This window comes from Protopterus annectens, chromosome 13.part0 (genome assembly GCF_019279795.1).
Source record: "Protopterus annectens isolate FY-2018-M chromosome 13.part0, PAN1.0, whole genome shotgun sequence".
Classification (NCBI taxonomy): domain Eukaryota; kingdom Metazoa; phylum Chordata; order Ceratodontiformes; family Protopteridae; genus Protopterus; species Protopterus annectens.
In genome coordinates this window covers 470,186,947-470,208,610 of record NC_056747.1, presented here as the reverse complement: position 1 = coordinate 470,208,610, position 21,664 = coordinate 470,186,947, and the positions used below count along the sequence as shown (strand labels likewise).

Here is a 21,664-nt window from a genome sequence, read left to right as displayed (position 1 = left end):
GCTTCTCTTGCCATCAGGAAATCTGGAGAAACTCCTGCGGTTAACATGAGTGCCCAAAGGGTGGGGGGGTTAAATCATGCCTGATGAGAAATCAGATCCAGAATGGGATCCAGCACCCAAACATGATATCCCAGAAGAGGTCATAGAACAGAAAAGGGAATCACACCTGACAAACCAAAAAGGCGCAATGAGGATCAGAGTCACTCTTCAAAGGACAGCCTTTTGGAGGAACTTTATTAGCAATGGAGGGGAAGGAGGAGACACATACAGGAGACTTGGGGGCCAAGTATACAGAACATCCCTAAGTGACTGTCCCTGTGGAGGAACTAAGGTGTAACAGCAGCTGCACTTGGCGTTGGATGGGGAAGCAAACAGACTGGAACACAGAGTGCGCCACTCCATCAAAATAATCCAAGAAACAACAAATGGACTTAGGGTCCACTTGTGAAAAGAATGGTCCTGCTTAGACTGTCCGCCAAAATGCTGGATTTCCCCAACATGTGCTCTGCTACCAGAAGCCACTGAGATAATATAGCACAGTGCCAAACATTCAAGGCCTCCCAACAAAGAGGATAAGCTTGGGCTCCTCCCAGTTTGTTTAGATACGAGACAACATTGTCTGTCTGCACTGAGAGCAAGCCTTTGAGGAGAAAATCCTGAAAGCCTTGCAGCACAATAAGGACTGTCCTCATCTCCAAGACTTTGTTGTGAAGATTGACCTCAATTGTAGACAGGGTCCCTTGGACTGTCTTCTCTTCAAAGTGCTCCCCCCACCACCCGAGAAGGGGTGCGTCTGGTGTGACCGTAGCCTGTGGAAAAAAAAAGCAAACGGTCTCCAGGCCAACACCTGGGGAGACTCCAATCACCACTTGACTTGATTTCAATAAACTTCTGTCAATAGGATGGGAAATTCCACAGGGTATGTCAAGTAGTGCCACTGCATCTTTAATGTCCACTGCAGTATCCTCATGCAGTACCTCACCAGGGGAGTTAAGCAGGTTGCTGCAGCCATGTCACTTAAGAAATTGAGAACCAGGGAAAGTGGGGGTTTCCTGTAAGACAGTAAAGGAACTGGCTTCAGAACAAAGGGTAGATTCTCTGACAGGAGTTTTGCATTCAGAAATAATGTGTTCAACTGGCAGCCTATGAACTCCAATGTCTAAACTGGCTGAAGGCTGGACTTCTGATAGTTTATAGTGATTCCCAAGGAAAGACACAATTAGAGTAAATAATCCCTGGCCCTAACAAGTGATGTCCTTATGGGAGGTGGTGAGAAGCAAATCGTCCAGGTAAGGGATGACCCGGAAAACCTGCAGCCTGAGCCAGGCTGCCAAAGCTTTCATGCACTTGGTGATCACCCCAGTAGGGTATTGTGAGACCAAAGGGCAGCATTCTGAACTAATAATGATGGTCTCTCAGCCTGAAGTATAGATACCTCCTGAATTGCCTTGCCATCTTAATAGGATGGTAGGCAATCTTAATGACGAGTGAGCACATCCAATTATCCTTCCTCAAGAGAGGTAGAAGGAACTGCACTGTGACCATCCAGAACTCGGTCTGTTTTACAAATTGATTCGATCTGCTTAAATTTAAAATTGGTCTGTGGTCCTTGCTCTTCTTTGGGACAAATAAGCACCTGGAATACACCCCAAACCCACACTGATATGGTGGGACCTTTTGGGTTACTTGATTTACTAACAGCTTTTGGATTTCGATAACTGCATCCTTTCTCTGATGGAATGGCATGTCCAGAAGATGCTTAGTATTTTCTTTTGGCAGACATAAAAATGGAATTGTGTAGCCTTTGAATATGTAACAACCAATACATCTGAAATGATTGCCTCCCAAGCTTCTGGGTAGAGAACCAAGCACTCCAGACTGCCTCCAGAGCAGGAGAGTGGGAAACCCTTCATGGGCACTGGAAGGCCCTCACTCAGAAGCCCTAGTTATGTAGACCACCCCTTCCCATGTGCGCAGCGCCCATTTCGGTTACCCCCTGCTACAGGAAGAACCTTCTGCAGGAGCATCCTGAAAAGACTACTGCACTTTTTGAAAGAAGAGACACCCCCCAGTAAGAAGGTCCATTTGGGGGGGTAGCAAAATGCATTCCAACAGCAGACATTGTCTTTTTATCTGGCTTGTTCCTGGTGAAAGTGTCTTTAACCACAGACCCTAAAAGTTAAGAGCCATCCCAGGGGGCATAAATAAAAGATGCCTTCAAGGAGTCTTCAGAGGTGTACAATCTCATCCAAGCATGGCAGTGCAAATGTCAGCAGCCCAGGATGTACCATCAGCTGCATAGGAAAGCACATGCATGGACACATTAGTAATAGACTGCAAGGTGGGTAAATGTCTCTCCACACCCTTTTGAGACACTGGAGTCTGTGTTTTAACCACTCAGACACGATGTCTTGAAGTCTCATGAAGTGAGCCAGGTAATTTAATGGTCTCAAAGCTAAAGTGGCTGATAAACACCGTTCCAATGCTATAGACTCCCTATAGGAGGGGTGAACCGATTAACTCTTTCCCAAGATGAAGATGTTCACATTGCACCACAATAGCATCAACAGAGAGAGAACCTTACTTCAGCATTGTCAATCCTTGTGAGGGTCCAAGATCTTATTAGGATTTTTGGGAATTTACAAAGTATCGGGCTCCCTCCAAGACGAGTCAATAAGTGCATCCAGAGATGGAACCACCCAGGACATCCAGAAACACAGACTCCTCCTGAGTTGGGGCCTTCAGTTGTTTAACCCCCCCCCAAGCTGGTGAAGCAGTTCCATAAAGATGCCAAAAGAGGCATCATCTCAAGGGGAATTTTGGGGACCCCCCTCGAGATTGGTATCCTCAGTGAGGGATTCCTCAGGGGAATGCAGGTAATTCTCTTACACTGCCTCTTGCCATGACTAACATACTCAGAAAAATTTGGGGAGAACAGGAAGAGGCAGGTACCTTGGGTGCAGGGTGGTCTGGAGGCCAGTTAGAGTGGTTTGTCCCTGAGCAAGCTGATGTGCGTCCACAGGCACAGATGACAAAGAGGGAAGGATGCTGACTGGTGCTGATCACTCTGTCTCAATTAAGGCACAGACTGAAGCAAGCCACTCAGAGCCCTCACCCTGGGATCTGAAGACTCCAAGGACATGCTAGACTCCAGAGCCATTTCAACCTGTCCCCAATGATGAGATTGGAGACAAACTATCGAGAGACATTAAGTGCTGAGCAGGAAGGACAACCACAAATCCTGAGATGTTGAACCAGATTTGGAAACTCCAGCTACAAAGGGTCAGCTAAGAGGTCCAATTAACTTTGAGAAAGCCGGAGTTGAGAAGGCCAAGGCAGGGGTGGGAGCTGAAATTGGCCAAGCTGCAGAATCTGACCCTGAAGGTGTTGACGCAACTGGTTCTGGGAACCACAGAGCCCTCAGGCTTGAGGAAGTAAAGAAGTTCATTGGTGCCAAAGCTGACCTGAGGCTTAAAGGATCAGGCCTAACTCCATCTGGGCTTGCAGGAAAGATTGAATCAACTGTTCCAAATCTGCAGGTCACAAACTCCCAACTGATCAGACTGACTGTGATGAAGAAGCCACCAAAGGAGGCTTGAAGGCCCACCTTCTAGAAGATGGCTCTGAGGACTGGGCACGAACCAGAGAGGACTGGATCTGGGGCAGAAACAGCAAACACGCCAGAGAAAATTCCTAGACAGCAGAAGGGAAGAAGGGTGAATGAACCCTGTCAGAAGGAGCCCCTCTTGACAAAAAGGGGATAGGGATGCTGGGATTCAGATCTAGCTGGCTAGAAGGGGGAGTTGTGCATTTATGATCCCACTTGAATGAGTTGGGTTCTGTAGTCCCCTCTGGTCATGTTTGTTAGTCAGAGTGGAGGAAGAGGAAGCATCCACAGTGAGTAAAAGACCCTTCAGGACCAGCTTGTCCTTTCTTTCATCAACAGCCCTTAAACCAAAACTGTCACAAATGCACTGGGTCTCTAAGTCAGTGGTCCTGAGACAGTACATGCACCAATCATCCAAGTCTTGGGATGGACGCTTGTGACTGCAAACTTCTTAAACCCCTTATAATACAATATAACATGCAGTTTACATCATGAAATCTTTTATACAAATTAAGAAAAACACTGTTTTACTTAAAGTTACTTCTTTATTCACTTCAGTGCCCTTCAAAACATTAATGACAAAGTGGGGTACATGTTTTACAGTCCATACACCAGATTAACACAGTCAACAACATTCCAGTCTTTCTCAGCTACTTTTTCTTGCAAAGCAACATTTCATATGTCTATTCCTATATCCAAGGAGACTGATGCTATGTAGTATACCATTTATTCACTAACCAGAATGTTGCTGGACATCTACATTTCCCAACACAACTCTTTGATTCAAGTGCAAGGTACTTCAGATTCTTCTAGTCAGGTCCAGTGCTTTTTTCTGTCTCTCAAGCATTCTCCTTTGGAACAACAGAAAAGGTTTCACTGGCAAAGTCTCTCTAAGGGCTTTGCTATTCTCGAAGAATGAGAAGCAAAGTCCCCCTTCTATTTGCTGGGTCTCTGTTAGATAAACTTTTTTTATTTCCTCCTTATGTTCTGTCTATATCAGAAATGCATTTGATCCTCCAGGAAAAAAAAATATTCTGAAGACGGATGCAGGAGCTTAAATTTCACACCTTCTTGACATTTCCTGACTGGGATAAACTTGTTTATCTTTTGCCTGGCATACAGTAAATAATACTGTCCCCAAGTTTTAATACTTTTTTCCCTTTCTTCCACAGTTTTTTCAGAATCAAGTCTTTAAGATTATGGGTCTTGGTTTCTTCTCATGTTTAGATTTGAAGCAAACACATGATGAGCCCTCTCAATTAAAGATCACGTGCAAACGAATGATCAATGAAAAGTTTAAATACTTCCACATCTGTCATTATATACTTTTACGTTGCTAAATATTCAGCTGTTGTACTCTGAATATACTACAGTTTGACATTCTGGGGAAAAAACAAAACTTTAAAATAGTGATACTGCACTGCTGTTAGCAGGATGCCGTCAGCTGCCTAGACAGAAGTAGATGCTGTGTGTGACGTGGTGATGTGAATGAGTGGAGCAATACACATTTTCTGTAAATCACTGAAGATTATAGTAGATAATGCTAGACTTTACAGTTTCATTTTTACTGCTTTAAATATCAGTGCTGATGCACAAGCTGTTGTTTAGTTGAAATTTTAAGTGAGTTACAGTAATATTCTAAAAATGCCCCTGATCAAGTGCTTTATAGTCCCATTACTGCACACTTTGTAAAAAATTCTTGAGGCAAGAAGTTATGAGGTATGGGTACAATGATAAACATTTTGAATGACTTGGGATAAAGCAAGCAAAGTGGAGTATTATTACTTTGTGTGTACAGGTGTGGATTTTCTTAAACAAAAAATGCCAGATCTCTATGGTATTTCCACATCCTCCATTGTTACAGTTGGTTTCCCTTCTTGTTTTGTACTCAGAAAAGGCATTCCAATCATCCATGTCATTATGGCACAACATCTGACCTGGAAGGAGCTAATCATATCTGAACTATTCGAGTATGGTAATTGCAATCATTTACAGATTAGTTTGTGGACTTCTGCATGCTCATTTTCCACAAGCAATGCCTCTTAGGGCAATCAGAACCCCAGAGGAGCAAGACGAATATAAAATTTCAGTATTTTAAAAGGTAGGTATAATGATTGCACTTGATCTTTAATAAATCCTGCTGGTTGTGGAACATCAGTCTAGATGCTTATTTGTACTTTCATAAAATTAATGCAGTCTGTTCCTTGCAGTTTCTTGGGTACTGCAGTAATTCTCAGGGTTTCTCAGTGTGCACTATCTTCTAACTCTTTTCATTCAATCCTCTGATTTTTGCAGTTTTATCACATCACCTCAATAGCTAGTTAGAGCTTTTTCATTTTTTTCCAGTCTGATACATTCCTTCAGTGCTTCTTTTATTTTAAACATTTCCAAATGAATTTTATTTAATTTTTCCTGTAAATTACAGGAACTCATCTCCTGTACCAAATTTGTAACTTGAACTGCTTTTTGTAGAACAGCTGCAACATTCTTCCCAGCCACAGTTTTCTCCTTTTCTGCTCAATTTTTTCTCTCAGATTCTCCAAATTTATTTGTTGGTACCTAGGCAGTAAAATTTAAAGTTTAATTGGCCCTTTTTTCACAGCTTCTGTTTTCACATTGGGAGAGTTCAAATGAACCAGATGATCAGTATGCAGCCATCTCAGAAGTCAGGCCCCACGCAATCTCAATTTCAGATATTTTAATACATTGTGTGAATACTACGATCTTATTTTTTTCTGTGCTGAAATCTTTGTACCTTGTTTTTTTAACACATTTTAAATTATCAATTAAGACATAGGTAAACATACATTAATATAAAAGAAAATAAACCACATTAACATGTTCCCAGTTACATGCATTATACATCACATATATTCTTTTTATAACGATCATCAGTCCAACATTCCACACTTAGCTCAATTCCTGCTTTCCTTCTCCTACTGAACATTATTCTGCATGTATTGATCCCAAAATTCTATTTTCAAGTAATTTGCTTCTTCCCATTGTTCCCTTGTAAAATGCTTATCCAATCTTTCTTCTCAACCTTTTCTAACCTCCTCTGATTGATTCATTAACAACAGCTTGTGTTCTAGATTCAACTTAAAATTCTATCAGAACAGATCTTTCACTTAGGATTCCCCTATTCCTTTCTCCTTAGCCTATACTTGGCTATGAATTCCTGGTAAGGAAGGCAGTCTCTAGCCTGCATTACAAATGTCTTCTTGGCCTCATCCCATTCTATTATCTATCCCTCTCTAGTTATTTGCTCCCAGTACCTTGGCCTCTCACCCCAGTTGCCTAGTCTCTGTAATCCTACTTGAATTTCTCCACACTTCATCATCCCCCCTTTCCAATTTACATTGCAACTTATTGCTCTTGTTATACTTATTACATTTTAATAAACAATACATGCCTACACATTGAACTGTAAAATACTACATCCTATTTTTCAACATATATTTAGAGTCTGCACATATTTAGTCAGTATTATGCGTAATGTTACTTGCTTATTTCCTGCAGCATATGTCTTCACTACCTGGGGTCTATAGTATTGCTTTGTTGCAGTGTATTAGAGAATGCACATTTTGTACTAAATTTTAATGCAGCTTTTCCCTTCAGGCCTCTGCTGAAAATGGATTGCATCAACTCAGACATTCCCAAATTATAAAATAAAATACAATAAACATTTCAAATTTAACACGTGTGCATTACCTACACATTGAGCTCTCCCACAAACTGCACAGCCTGCAAGACACTATATAACTATTTATATAACAGATACTTGAAAAAAATAGAAAATTTTACTGGCTTTGCTACATTTGCAGCATCCTAAACAGTCCCATGTAGCATGCTAAAAACAAATAATAAAATATAGCTGGAAAACATCAAATTAACTGGATTCTTACTCTCAATTTCTGTAAGAGTTCTTTGTGCTTTTTCTGTGTCCTCCCACTGTTTCCTTAACTCATCAAGCTCCACTCTCAAGAATTCTTTCTCATCTTGTGCTTGCTGTTTCAGATGGGTCTGCTCTGCCAGTTCTGCTTCCAGCTCACTTATTCGATCTTTCAGCTGCCTTTTTGTTCGTTCGCTCTGTAGAACACAGAAAACAGCTTCAATGAAAGCATTTCATGTGAAAAACAATAGCCATGCAGTTACTTTAAACAATTACCTTCATGTGATATTGTCAAAGTTTAGGTTCATGTTTGTTAATTCAACAGGTTTGTATCTGACTGCTAAAATTATTACACTGTGTGCAACATGTCCTGCGAGTCTGATCATACCTACTTAGGAATAGCTGATAGCTACTTCAATAATGGCATGCCAACAGCTTAAGGCTGATACTGAAGTGTTGGACCAAAGGAAAAGTGGCAGAAACAGACTGCTCAAGATACTCAGGAAAAATAAATACTACCAAAAAGAAGAATAAACTATCACTGGTATTTTAGCGCATGCAAGAAAACTGTCAATGTACATATTTTTCTCTGGCAGAAATGCAAAGCAGCAGAAAGACCTGGCAAGAATGCAAACCTGGTAAATAAAATGGAAATTGATGTATTGTGGCTAGATGAATGACCAAACTAAAAGCAAACATGCAGATATTTAAAGGACCAACACTGGCAAATGACAGTGAGTGGCACTGTTGGCAATTTAGTTCTGTTGAGAAAGACTTACAGGTAGCAACCTCAGTACACATAAATGATCGAATAGCACCCAGAGAGGCAAACAGACAGCTACTAGAGCATCCAGACATAATGGATATTATCTAATTAACAGTTGCACAGTGTTTATGATGGAGTGAAACCAAGCAGCTGAATTCCCCTTTCTGGGCTGCCTTAACACCATATGGAGATTATCCTAGTTGCATGTTACTTTTTCTTTTCCTCAGGTTTCTCCTTTCTTCACATGATTACAAACATAATGTTTACGATGGCAAAATGTAAAATGCCACAAGTTCTATAGAATATTTCTATTTTTTCTTCAGTTAAAACTTTTTTTTGTTTTGTAAATATGTTATATTATCCTAGTTTAATACTGTGAGCACTACATCAGGTTGCTTTTAGAGGTATTTTTTATCTAGTTCTGTAATTAAATTTAGCACAGAGCTGAAGGGTAATTCTTCAGCTAGTAGTCAGTATTAGGCCTTAAGGAACATTTACTATGGCTTTACCTACACAGTGATCTTTTTTTTTTTGGGGGGGGTGACAAACCTACAGGTTTACTAAACTGGGTAATCTGATTATTCTTCTTCACTTACATCTTTCCATGTACACTAGACCTTGTGATCAGACTGGGATTGATCATCGTCCGCAGTAGCCAGAATTACCCAAAATGAACACTTTTTGATATCTGTGCTATAAAATGCCTTCCAACAGTGCATGCAGAAAACAGACACATTTGTCTTGTAACCAGCTTTACAGAGTAAACTGAAATGAGTTGGTGACGTAAGAACATTAGTAGGAGAAATAAATTATAAAAAAAAGTTGTCATAGAAGTGAAAAGTTTATTGACATTTTATTTGTAAGTATATTTTTGTATTTCAGAAGATATGTCTGTCTAGTGGAGTTCTCTCACATACCACTTTTGCTCATATTGGTTGCATGAGTGAAATGCTTAAGTGGCAGGCTTTGGCCCTGGTCTGGTCATGTTGTGCAATAAACACAGTGGTGGTGATTAAAGCATAGAAAAAGTTAAAATCTGTACGACTGTGAAACTCTACTAGCACCCGTTTGCCAGGGTTAAGACTGAAACCTTACTTTTCAAAGTCAGTGAGTCAACTTCTTGTAATCTAGTTCTGGGAGAATGACGGTGGGGCTACTGCAATAGACTGCTCAGGTTTCATGTGCCTAGGGAACAGTTCCCAGTGAAGAAATCTCACTATGTTTCTATGGCATATAGTGGTGGAAGGTGTGGGTTTCTGGAGTCTAGTAAGTGCCAATGTGCACTGATAACAATGCCTGATGCTGCTTGGTGGCTTGAGTCTGTGCAGATGTGGTCGAGTGTGTCAGGATCATCATCAAAGACTTCTTCAGTAAAGCTTTATGAAATTTAACTGTCCTTTTCTGGGAAATAATGCAATCTGAAGTAGAACAATCATAATTATCCTGCTGCATAAATTGTAATTTCAAATTTGAACATCAATGTACACATTTTTAGACTATAGTATTAAATTATTACTGACTGCACAGTACATTCCACAGTAAAATACATTATTCATCTGTCATTTAAACATGTATGGATTATATAGCTCTAGCTTTCTTTATTCAAAAAATGTATTAAGATTTTACATTCTTATTTATGAGAAATGTATTTGCCTCTATACCTGTCAGTGCCGTTATTTTGTTTTTGAAGTTACTATTGCCACATGGTTTGGGCCATGGCTGAAAAGTGCCTGTGAGTCAGCCCACTCACATACATAAATTTAAATGAGAAACTGATATTTTTTTTTTTTTTGTTATAAGATGTATTGATAACTTTTTACCAGTCATGAATCGAACATGAGAACCTCTTTCTGTGGTAGCGTTATTGCCTCACAGCAATAGGTTCTCCAGTTTGATTCACGGCTAGAGTGCCTTCTGTGTGGAGTCTACATATCCTTCCCGCGGTCAAGTGGCCTCCGAAAGACATACATGAATGGGCGTGCCTTCGCTGAAGGTTGGGTGCTGGGCTGGCAACTTGGCACCATAAAAAGTCTGCTGTCAATCATTAGCGGACCGGAGTTCCACTGTGGTGACCCCTAACCGGGAAAAGCCGAAAAGACAAACAACAACATTGATAACTTTTTACCCAGTGTCTTTTAATTATGGTCCTGGATTGCGGGTCAACTTATTTATTTTTGTTTTATAAACATCTCTTTTAAATTTTTACTTGAGAGACAGGCACACTTACATTAATAGGAAAAAATAGCAAACTATATGATAATTTTTCTGTTTACGCAAATTATACATCACGTTTTCTTTCTTAACTGTCATCAATCCCACATTACATAAAATGCTCAATTCCTGCTTTCTCTTAAACCTCACTCCTCCTGCTGAACATTATTCTGCAAATACTGGTCCCATAAATTCCATTTATTTCTACATAAATTACTATTTTCTAAAGATCCCTCTTCCAATTCTTTTATCTCGTTTACAATACTGAATACTTCAAATACAGTTGGTTTAAACTTTGATTTCTATTTTCTAGTAATTGCTTTTTTGGCAGCCAACATAATTAAACTTAAAAAGGCCTTACTATGTCAAGGCAAATCAGACCCTGTGTCCCAACTCAAAAGAATAATTTCCTTGTTTACAGCCATTTGCTCACCTAATATTTCTGAAAGAGTAGTCTGCATGGATTTTTTTTAAATCTGGCAACTCATTACATTCCCAAAAACATACGTTCCCAGTTACCTCATTCCTCCCCATTATACCTCCAACATTTGCTATCTACCTGAGGAAAATTCTTTGAAATCTTCTTGGGTTACAAAAATACCTATGCAAAGACTTCCAAGTAAAAATCCTAAACTTTCTGGACATCGTTGCGTACTTGGGAGCCATACAGATTGTGGGTTAACTTTTAAGGGTATTACTGTTGTGTAATTTCAGACTATTCAAAATGGATCATCATAGCCAAATGTAATGAATGAAATTAAATAAATGCTTCATTATTAAAAAGGAAATATAACAATATTTAAACATTTCAGCATATAAATACTGCAGTTTGCAATAAAAGAACTACAATATATGTGGGGCACTTTTTGTGGTTTCTTAACTACAGCTGCAATAAGTGATACATAGATGGCATAGACTACATTTATAAGCAGAAAGCAAATTATTAGTTCATTATTAAAATACAAAGGTTATGTACACACCATAACAATGGATCTGTGTTGTCCATCGTCATTCTTCCTCAACTGATGAGTCTTGGATCCGACCTTAGATCCAGCTCCGCTGCTTCACTAGATTCACGGATCCAACTCTCAAGCTCCTCCTTTACCCATGATGCCTCATCGACCTAACATACCTCTGCTGCCTCCATAAACAATAGTTTATTCTATATAGAAAAGAAACAGAGATAAAATTGGATCTCCAACAAGGAATGAAGAGTTCGTAAGAAACATCCCTTATATGTCCTCCAGGAAGAATGGGAAGCAGGTTAAGGCAGTAGGAAGCTAAGGAAGAATGAAAATAGACAACACAGATTCAACGTTATGGTGAGTACATAACTTTTGTATCTGATATAGTCATTTTCATTCATTCCTCAACTGATGGGACAGAGTCCCCAGCTAGATAATCCATGTGTGGTCCTCATGGAATGATATTTTGGAGTACTACACAGCCAAAGGCAGCTCAGTTCCTAGAAATTAAATCCAACTTGTAATGAGCAATAAAGGTATGAGCATTTCACCAAGTGGCAGCTGCACAGATGTCATCTATTGAAGATCTTAACCAAAAGGCTGAAGAGGTCACTATAGACCTTGTTGAATGTGCTCTTCGTGGCTTAGAGGATATGACATCATTTGGCTAAAGACACTTTGGAAACTGCCATGCACAATCTGTTATGAGATAAGTTAATTAATCAGATTTTCTGAAATCTTTGCCTCGATGAAGATAAAATCGAAGTTGTCTGTATACACCTAAAGGGTGAAGTATATATTCACCCTAATCGGAAAAGTTTGGGAATAAAACCCTTGAGGTTGATGGCCTGATTAATGTTAGACTCAGAAGCCACCTTAGGTAAAAAGGATGCATTAGGATATAAAGACACCCTGTTCTTATGACAGACCAGGTATGGAAGCTTGGAAGAAAAGGCCTGAAGTTCAGATACTCATCTAACTAATGTAATGGCAACTAAGAAAAGAGTCTTACAGGACAAAAATTTTAAGTCTGATTCGGCAGAAAGTCAAACTTTGAAGACAGACAGACAAGTCCCAAAGAGGAGTAGGATACTTGACTGGGGCCCATGTAAAAAGGTGCCTTTGAGAAAGGTCTTGCACAACTTAGAAGAAACTAAATAAATATGATTTTCGCTGGAATGAAAACTAGAAATAGCAGCCAGCTGGGCTTCAATAGTAGAAAAACTAGCATATTGTGGAAGAGAGATTCAAAAAAATCTAGGATCGCAGAAGATGGAACAGAAAAAAAGTGTCCAAATCTCTTTGTAGGGCCCAAATCAAAAATCTCTTCCATTTACGTCTGTACAACCTCCTAGTGGAAGCCTTTTGAGAGGATAAAAAGGAAGAGAGCCATCATCTGAACTGGAGAAACCATGCTGTCAGCCTGAGACCTGATATGTCTGGATGAACTATCCCTGTAGGATGAGACAGGAGATATGGACTATGGTCCAGTATCTAGGGCAGATACAGAAGATGAGGCCACAGAAAGGGAAACCATATTTGATGAGGCCAAAAGGGTGTAATAAGGAGCTCTTTAAATGGTAGGCTTTCTGCAAAAATTTGGGGAGTAGAGGTAACGGGGGATAAGCATAAAGGAGACCAGTGGGTCAACTGTGGATTTCAGCATCTCTCGGTGACTCATCTGGAGGAAGCATCAGGGCAAAAAACCTGCTGCACTTGTTTTTAAGGGGTTAAGCAAAAAGATCTCAACATGGCTGGCCCCCATGATGAAAAATTCTATCACTTTGACATTAAGAGATCACTCATGAGGCATTAGAGTGGACCTATTTAGTCTGTCTGCAATCACACTGGATTTCCCCGGTATATGTGTTGCAACAAGGAAGACCTCCAGAAGAGATCACCACTGCCACACACTCACTGCCTCGTGACAAAGAGAAAAGGACCTGGTTCCCCATTTGCTGATGTACCACACCACAGACATATTGTCTGATTTAATCTCAGTTGTCCTGGAGGGGAGAGCCTCTTGCAATGCTTGCAACACTAGAAGGACAGCTCTCATCTACAGGACATTGATATGCAAGTTGGCCTCTTGAAGGGACCACATGCCTTGCACTGTCCTTCCCAAGAAATGCCCCACCCCCACCACAGATGGGAGGTGCCCATGGTCACTGTGGCTACTGGGAGAGGTAAAATGAAAGGGCAACCCTGTGAAATTTTGCTCAAATGTATCCACCACAGTAGAAGCTCCTTGCAAATTTGTGTGATCCTGACTGGGGTGAATAAGGGTTGTTGAAGAGTAGACCATCAAATTGATAGGGTCCACTGTAGAATTTGCATATGATATCTGGCTAAGGCCTGTAAAAAGTACAGTTGTGTACACTTACCATAAATGTCGATGTTAGAGTGTATTCACTGTTGCAGTCATCACCTGTGGGTTATCCCTAATGTGGTAGCCCTCGGCGGCCCGAATACCAGAGTCAATGTTTTGCTGCATCTGATGGTGTCACCTGTAATCTGACATCAGTGCTATAAAGCAAGGCAGCCGATGCCATTTAATCAGTTTTTCTTGCCCTAAACCATCAGAAGCACAAGAAAATACGGTAAAGTGGTCCTGGTGGCTAAAAGCCACTGTGGGAAGCTTATGCCCCTCTAGGGAAAGAGGATATAAGGGGGAAGGAGGGAGGAAAACCAGGACTGCAACAGTGAATACACTCAAACATCTATATTTATGGTAAGTGTACACAACTGTACAATGTTCTTCGTGTGTCACTGTTGCAGTCATCACCTGTGGGAGGATTCTCCAAGCTGAGGAGAGGGGTGGAAGGATTAATTAGATCCCTAGGAATGGGTCAGCAAGCCCTGCAAAACTGCAGAGGCAAACCCTGCCCCAGCCTTAGAGAAAAGAGGTAAGTGATAATGCTTTGTAAAGGTATGGACAGAGGTCCAGGTGGCAGCTTCCAATATGTCCCTGGAGGGAACTCTTCTGACGAATACTGTGGAAGTGGAAGCTGCCCTAGTGGAATGGGTACGAACAGACTTAGGTGGTGGTTTCCCATGTAGTCTGTAGCAGAAATGGATACAGTGTGATATTCATTCGGAAATGGGCTTCCCCTCTGCCCCTGGGGAAAAGCTGACAAGCAGCTGGTCTGTTTTTCTGAAGGGTTTAGTATGGTCCAGGTAGTATCTGAGTTGTCTGTGCAGGTCTAGTGAGTGCAGAATTCTTTACCCATTGTTATGAGGGTTAGGAAAGAAGGTGGGTAGATGTTGGGCTGGTTGAAGGTCACATCAGATACCACCTTGGGCATAAAGGAGGGGATTAGTCTTCAGGGAGACCCTGTCTGCATGGAAAATGAAGATGGGCTCAACGGCCATGAGTAGGAAAGCAGTCTTCCAGGAGATGAATCTCAATTCTGCTGAAGCAGCAGGGTCAAATGGTGGTAAGGTTAATTTTTCTAAAACATAATTCAGATCCCAGGCTGGCGTGAGTGGCCTTCTGGGAGGTCTGATATTAGAAGCCCCTCTGAGGAATTGTTTAATCAAAGGATGTGAGAAGAGGGGCTGGTCTGAATCAAAATGAGGTGAAATGGCTGAGGCATGGATTCTAATAGAAGAGAAGGAGAGGCCACTATTGAGTAACTTGGCTAGGTAGTCCAGGATAAGAGGGATGGAAGGTTGTGAGGTACTGTCCCCTCTGGACTGGCTCCAGGAGCAGAATCTTTTCCATTTCCCTGCGTAAGATTTTATGGTGCTGGGTCTTCTGGCCTCTGTGATAATGTCTAGGACCGGTTTGCTTAATGGGGACCTCTTGTTTGCTTTTACAAAACAGCTAAGCAGCCGCGGCGTTGAGTTAGTTAAACTATTCGGGACATCTAAATTCCACTCTTCAAATTTTCCTTAGAAACTACCTTCCTCGAGCTGTACTGCTGATGTACCACCATATCCTATAACTTATTCTCTATCTGTAAAGCCTAGCACTTACTCCTACAGTACTTGCACCTTGATAAAGCACTCTTATTATAGATAGTAGTCCTTTGAAAGTCTCTTTATCTACTACTTCTAGTATGATATTGAGGCAATGTTACAATTGCCTCATGTACACAGAAAAACTCTCCTTCTCCCACAAAACACAAATACATGAGATGCAACTATCACGCCCAAACTGGAGGCTGAGCTCTCAACATAGGACTGGGGCAGACCAGACAGGAGGAGAAGGTAACCACACACAAATTTACCAAAACAGCAGAGGCCACCAAAGCAGACACCCAAACTACCACCTCACGACCCAACACATGCAACACATAGACCACACAGTCAGAGTGTCAAACAGTCACAGCCCTTAAGGCCAAAACAAATACAGACACACTTGTCATTGGTGATTCCATAGTCAGACACACTGAGTCTCTCAACAGCAGGTACAAAAGACTCAGTCATTGTCGACCTGAGGCGACCTCCTTGGACTACATGAAAAGGGACATCGAGGAGCTCTCTGATTGTAGCCAGGCAGGGGTGACCCTGACCCTGAGCAGTATCCTACCTTCACCTAGAATGATGCCACAATACAGTGATAAGATGATGGATCAATGTCTGTCTGCCTGGGATGACATGCTGGACCTGGATATTGGCAAAGGCTCTTGCCACCCCCATAGTGCCTTTTTTAGGCAGGCTCAAATTCTAAAACCTACCCTAGAACACCATGCTGCTCAATGCCAGAAGTCTCAATCTCAAGATGCACGCACTCGGCCCTTCTCAATATGGAGAACATTGATGTCTGTGCTGTGACAGAAACCTGGTTCAAGGCTCCTGAGAGCACCCCAGCACTAACAGGTTTCACCTCATATCATGGTATCCATATTCATAAAGGACACCCACACCTCAAGGTTGAGGTAACAACATGCACGATGCCGGAGACCATCCAGGTGCAATTAACCATAGGCAAGACTGCTCTGCAATTTGTAGCATGTTACAGGCCACCCTCTCAAACCCAGGAACCTCACATGGCCTTCCTGAAAACATTGGAGGGATAAATGTATCTCCAAACACCATCATACTAGGTGACTTAAGATTCCTGGAGTTCATAAACTCAAATGCCATGGAACAACTAGTCACCATCCCCACAAGAGGAGAAAACATACTTGATCTCATCATCACGAACATGGGATCAAAATGTTCAACACCGAAGTATACCCTCACTGGTGAGATCAGATCATAAACTAATCTTGCTGGAGGTCCTCATCCCGCCCCCCCCTGAAAAAAAAGACCACAGTGTTCACACTTCTAAAACTAGTGTGGTCTCCTTTAAGGCCCCTGAGCCAGTGGTAAACATTACTCAAACCGCTGAATCACTTACAAATGCCTTCTACCAGCACCTACAGGACTGCATGGATCAGGCAATCCCAAACAAAACTAAGACTCTCTGTACCAAAGGCAAGCATCCAGTCTGGTGGACCCCAGCCATAAACAAGCTCTACAACAAAAGGAGGAAGCTACTACAAGATAAATCATCCAAGGCAAATTTTGAGAGAAAAATAACCTAGGAGGAAACTCCCAGATATGCTCAGAATTAGTTCAAAATGATGTGAAAATTACAGAACCTACACACATTGCTGAACTCAACAAGGAATTAAACCCACAGTTAGGACAGCTGTTTAATCTTAGCCTCACCCCAGGATACGTACCCCAAGGGTGGCGATGCAGGCACTGTGGTCCCACTTTTGACTTTTTCAGACACAGTCCAAGGCCATTGATGAGGGAAAGGCAGTCCATACAGCCCCCCTCCTGGCAAAGGCCTCCTCCATAATACCCCCCCCCAGTATCGAAAACTCATCAGCTTGAATGTAAACCCATACATCACAAGATGGGTTGCAAACTGGCTAACTGACAGAACCCACAGGTCAGAGTTGCTGAGCCCATGTCAGAGACTCAAAGTCACAACAAGTGGTGTCCCACAGGGCTCAGTCCTGGTCCACTATTGTTCGGCATCTACTTTCTGAAGTACAAGCAAACACAGGAGGGTTATGGCTGACAAAGTTTGCAGATGACGAGCCATGGCCTGAAGTTAAGCGCCAAAAATGCATAGTCATACCCTTTGGGAAAAACAAGGTTACTAGCTACCATATAGGTGGCAATCCACTGAGCACAGAAAAAGTCATCAGGGATCTGGGGACCCAAGTTGACAGTAGCCTTGACACTCATGTTGCTAAAGTAGTTAGGAAAACCTTCTATATCGCCCACCTGATCATGAAGGGATTCACATCTAGATCCCCTGTACTCATCACTCATTAGACCTATGATTGGAATGTATCTGACCAGACACCTGCTGCAAAGTTCCTCACCGACCTGTGCCTGACATATAAGGCCATGTCAAACCCAGATTTGATGAATATGCTTCACCTCAAAAATCTAGATCCCTCAGAACCACAAGGGTGGGAGACTTAAACCTTGACGCGGTTATAAATAGAACGTGCTGGAGGGACAGATACATCACGCAGAGACTCCCTATGCTGTTGAACAACATCCCGGTACATGTGAGCAGAGCAGATTACTTCAGTGTCACTGCTTGACAGAGGCACAGAAAAATGATAGGCATAGTTTTTATTCCTATGAACCTAAGTATTAGCCATGCTGACAGTTTGAGAGTCTGCAAGTCTGGGTGCAGCATCCCCCTACCACACCTGGGTCAAGAGGTCTGAGATCAGGGGAAGCTGCTTGGCAGGCTGTAATGTCAGGCTGCACAGTAAGGGGTACTAATGCTGTTACAGCCTATCTGGAGCAATGAGGATGGCCTTTGGTCTCTCCTCCCTCATCTTGAACAGTACCTTGGGAATAATACGCAGAGGAGGGATTGCGTCCAGAAAGAGTGAGATCCAGGGGAAGGTCAAGGCACTCACCTTCCACACTAGGTGGTGATTCTCCCTGGTACAGAATTTTTTCAGCTGGTGGATGAGGTGCGAAGCAAAGAGATCCACCTCCAGAGTTCCCCACTCCTGAATGACTTGCAAAAAGATTTTTCTGTTGAGCTGTCATTTGTGGGGGTCCAGTAAGTTTCTGCTTAGGTGGTCTGCCAGGGTGTTGTTGATCCCTGGTAGGTATTGGGCAATTAGGTGTAATCCCATGGAGGAGGTGGTCAGCCAGAGGTTCATGGCTAGCCTGCACAAAGGGTAAAATTGGGTCCCTCCCTGTTTGTTGATATACTACATCACTGTGGTGTTGTCTGTTTTGATAAGGAGAACCCCTGGCCTGAGATGGGGTTTGAAGGATATCAAAGCCTTTTGTACTACCATCATTTCCTTTTGACTGATGTGTAAGGAAAGGTGCTGGGCATCCCAAAGACCTTGGGTGTACCTGCCTGCTAGGTGAGTGTCCCAAGCAATGTCTGAGGCATCGGTGGTGATGGTCTGGCTGGTAGGGCAGAGGACACCACCACACTGGCAGACCCTTGTTCTTGGCACAGGCTCCTGCCCATCAGAGAAACTCAGCCCTTATACAGGGGATCAGAGGGAGAGAGGTCTCTAGAGGCTGAGAGTGCTGACACCAAAGGTTCTTTAGATACCACTGACGTTTCCTCATTTGAAGCCTGGCCAGAAGAATTAGAAGGATATAAGATGCCATGTACCCCATGGCTTGCATGAACTTCCTTGCAGTGAGGTGACTTCTGGAAGTCAGTAAAGTAGAGAGGCACCTTTTCTGGGGATAGGAAGGCCATTTGGGATGATGTGTCCAGCAGTGCTCCCAAGAAAATGATCTTCCTGGAGGGTGTTTGCTATGATTTCTTCTCATTGATGGTAAACCCTAGGGAAGTTAGGAGGGTTTTGATAAAGAGAAGGTCCTGGAGCAGCTTTTCTTTGCACTCTGCCTGATAAGGGTAAATATGTATATTTCTCTGTCTGCAAAATGCTATGGCTGGGGCTAAGCATTTGGTGAATACTCTGGGTGCAGTAGATAAGCCAAAGGGTAGCGCAGATAACTGAAAGTGTTGTGAGCCTGCTCTGAAGCACAGGAATTTCCTGCAGGATTCCCTTATGGGGATTTGGAGGTAGGCATCTTTTAGGTCCAGGGTCACTAGCCAGGCATTTTTTGTCAGCATAGGCAGCAACTGCTGCAAAGTTAGCATTTTGAATTTAGGGACCACCAGGGAAGTGTTCAGAATGGATATATTCAGGATGGGGCACCAAGTGCCCACTTTTATTGGAACAAGGAATAGTTTGGAACAAAAGCCTTTACCAGTTTGATCTGAGGGGACAGGTTCTACTGCCCCCTGGGATATGAGAGTTTGGACCTGTTTAAATGCCTCTGCCCACTGATTTGGAGGCAAGTCTGGGTACTCTCTTGGAATTGGGACTGCGCTGAAAGAGAATTTGTACACCTGAAAAACAATCTTTAAGACCCACTGGTCTTTTGTTACAGAAAGCCAATTTTCTTTGCAGCCTTCCTCCTAGCTTTTGGTGAGGCTGGAACCTTCCTGTGTCCTGACAGACTGCTCTTCAAACTATCTGGAAAACTACAGAGCTAAGTATATTTTTCTGGCACTTCAGAGTTGTGTACAGTTAATTGTTGCTTGACTAATTTTATATCATTGCTGGCTGACTTCAGAGTTGTGCACTGTTATTTTTGCTTCACTGTATAGTTTTTCAGATCTCTGCTGAAGGTGTTGGTTTTCCCCTATCCACCCTCCTTATTCCTGTTTTGTTGTTTAAATGTGTAGGCTTTTGCAATTGCCTGCCCCCACTGTAGATTTGATCTGGGACACTCCCCCCAGTCCCATCTCTTTACCTCATTCTACCTAACAGACTCCTTCTGCACTTGTTTTTAGTCATTTTTAATTTAATTGCATTTTTTAAACTGTATGGTCTAACATTGCTACATACTCAAGTGTGCTAGCTTGCATTTGAATTGTTTTTACTGCTGTTTTAGCTACTTTTCTGTATAAAAAAAATCTAAGCCTGTTTCCTACCTTTCCTGTAACTAGTGTAGTCCAGATTCAGATTTGCTGTATCCAGGACTGTATATAAGCTTCTGAGCCCCCCAAGCTCTCTGTGTTGGAGGGAAGCCTTATAGCTTTATCAGTGGAAGTGGTAAGCACTAGGTAACCTATCTACCACATAAGGAGTGGTTCTGGCCCAGAAATTGTAGTTAATGGCCGTTTGGGCAGTTTTTCCATCTCTCTCAACTTTCTGATTTAAAAGCCCGCATTTGCACTTGTTTTCCCCCCTTTCCTGTAACTAGTTTAGTCCAGATACAGATTCTTAGTTTTAGCACTTGAATTTGCTTATTCGTGATCAGCACTTGTTCAGAACTTGTTGTAAGCACTAAAGCTACTAATTACTACAGCACTCAACCTTCCTCATTACCTAGAGGAAAACAGTTTTAGCACTTACTTTCCTCACTTGCTTAGAGAAAAACAGCTCACTTGTACTCACTTTCCTCACTTATCTAGAGGAAAATTGTTTTTTATTCAGGCATGTCCAATGGTCAACTCCCAGTGTTCTCTCCTATCTGATGAATCTGGGCATCTTGGGGCAATGTAGAAATTGCCTCATGTACACAGACAACCCTCTCCTCCTACCACTCAACACTACAACCTGTGAGAGATGCACTTATCTAGCCAAACTGGAGGTAAAGCTCTCTCCAACCTAGACTGAACTTGACAGTAAAGAGGAGAAGGTAAACACTTGCACCACTCAAACTCATCACATAGTCTCACTAAATCTACACCACCAAAATCCACACATAGAAACACAAAAACATTCATGGAGGCTCTCAATAATAATCTGCTCAAGCAACAGAGACCTCCAAAGCAGAAATGCAAGCAACCTCCACCCCCCAACACTACCCAAATGACACATAGCCAACAGACTCAGTGTGCCACTCAACCACAGCCAATAAGGCAAAAGAATGTACCCAACACACTAGTCACAGGTGACTCTACAGTCAGGCACACTGATGTCCCACTCACCAGGCTAAACAAGGAGAAAGTTATTGTCAGCTACCTGTCGGGTGCCAGGATCCGCCACATAACTCACGCACTCAGGTCATGCCACAACAAGTACATATATGACTCTGTCATTGTCCATGTTGGTGTGAACGACCTGAGACGTACCTCCCTGGACTACATGAAAACAGACAAGGAAGAGCTCTCTGATTGTGTAGCCCAGGCAGGTATGACCCTAGCCCTGCATAACATTCTGCCATCACCCAGAATGATACCGCAGTACAAGGACAAAATG

The 21,664-nt window shown here is 42.2% G+C and overlaps 1 protein-coding gene across 1 annotated transcript in view; it reads right to left on the bottom strand.

Moving 5' to 3' along the window:
* Nucleotides 1–21,664, bottom strand: part of HIP1 (huntingtin interacting protein 1) — a 2,554,439-nt gene that overhangs the window by 718,655 nt on the left and 1,814,120 nt on the right. Inside the window, exon 14 of the mRNA XM_044054110.1 lies at nucleotides 7,513–7,696. Coding sequence (XP_043910045.1) covers nucleotides 7,513–7,696 — 184 coding nt within the window. The remainder of the gene's footprint in view (nucleotides 1–7,512; nucleotides 7,697–21,664) is intronic.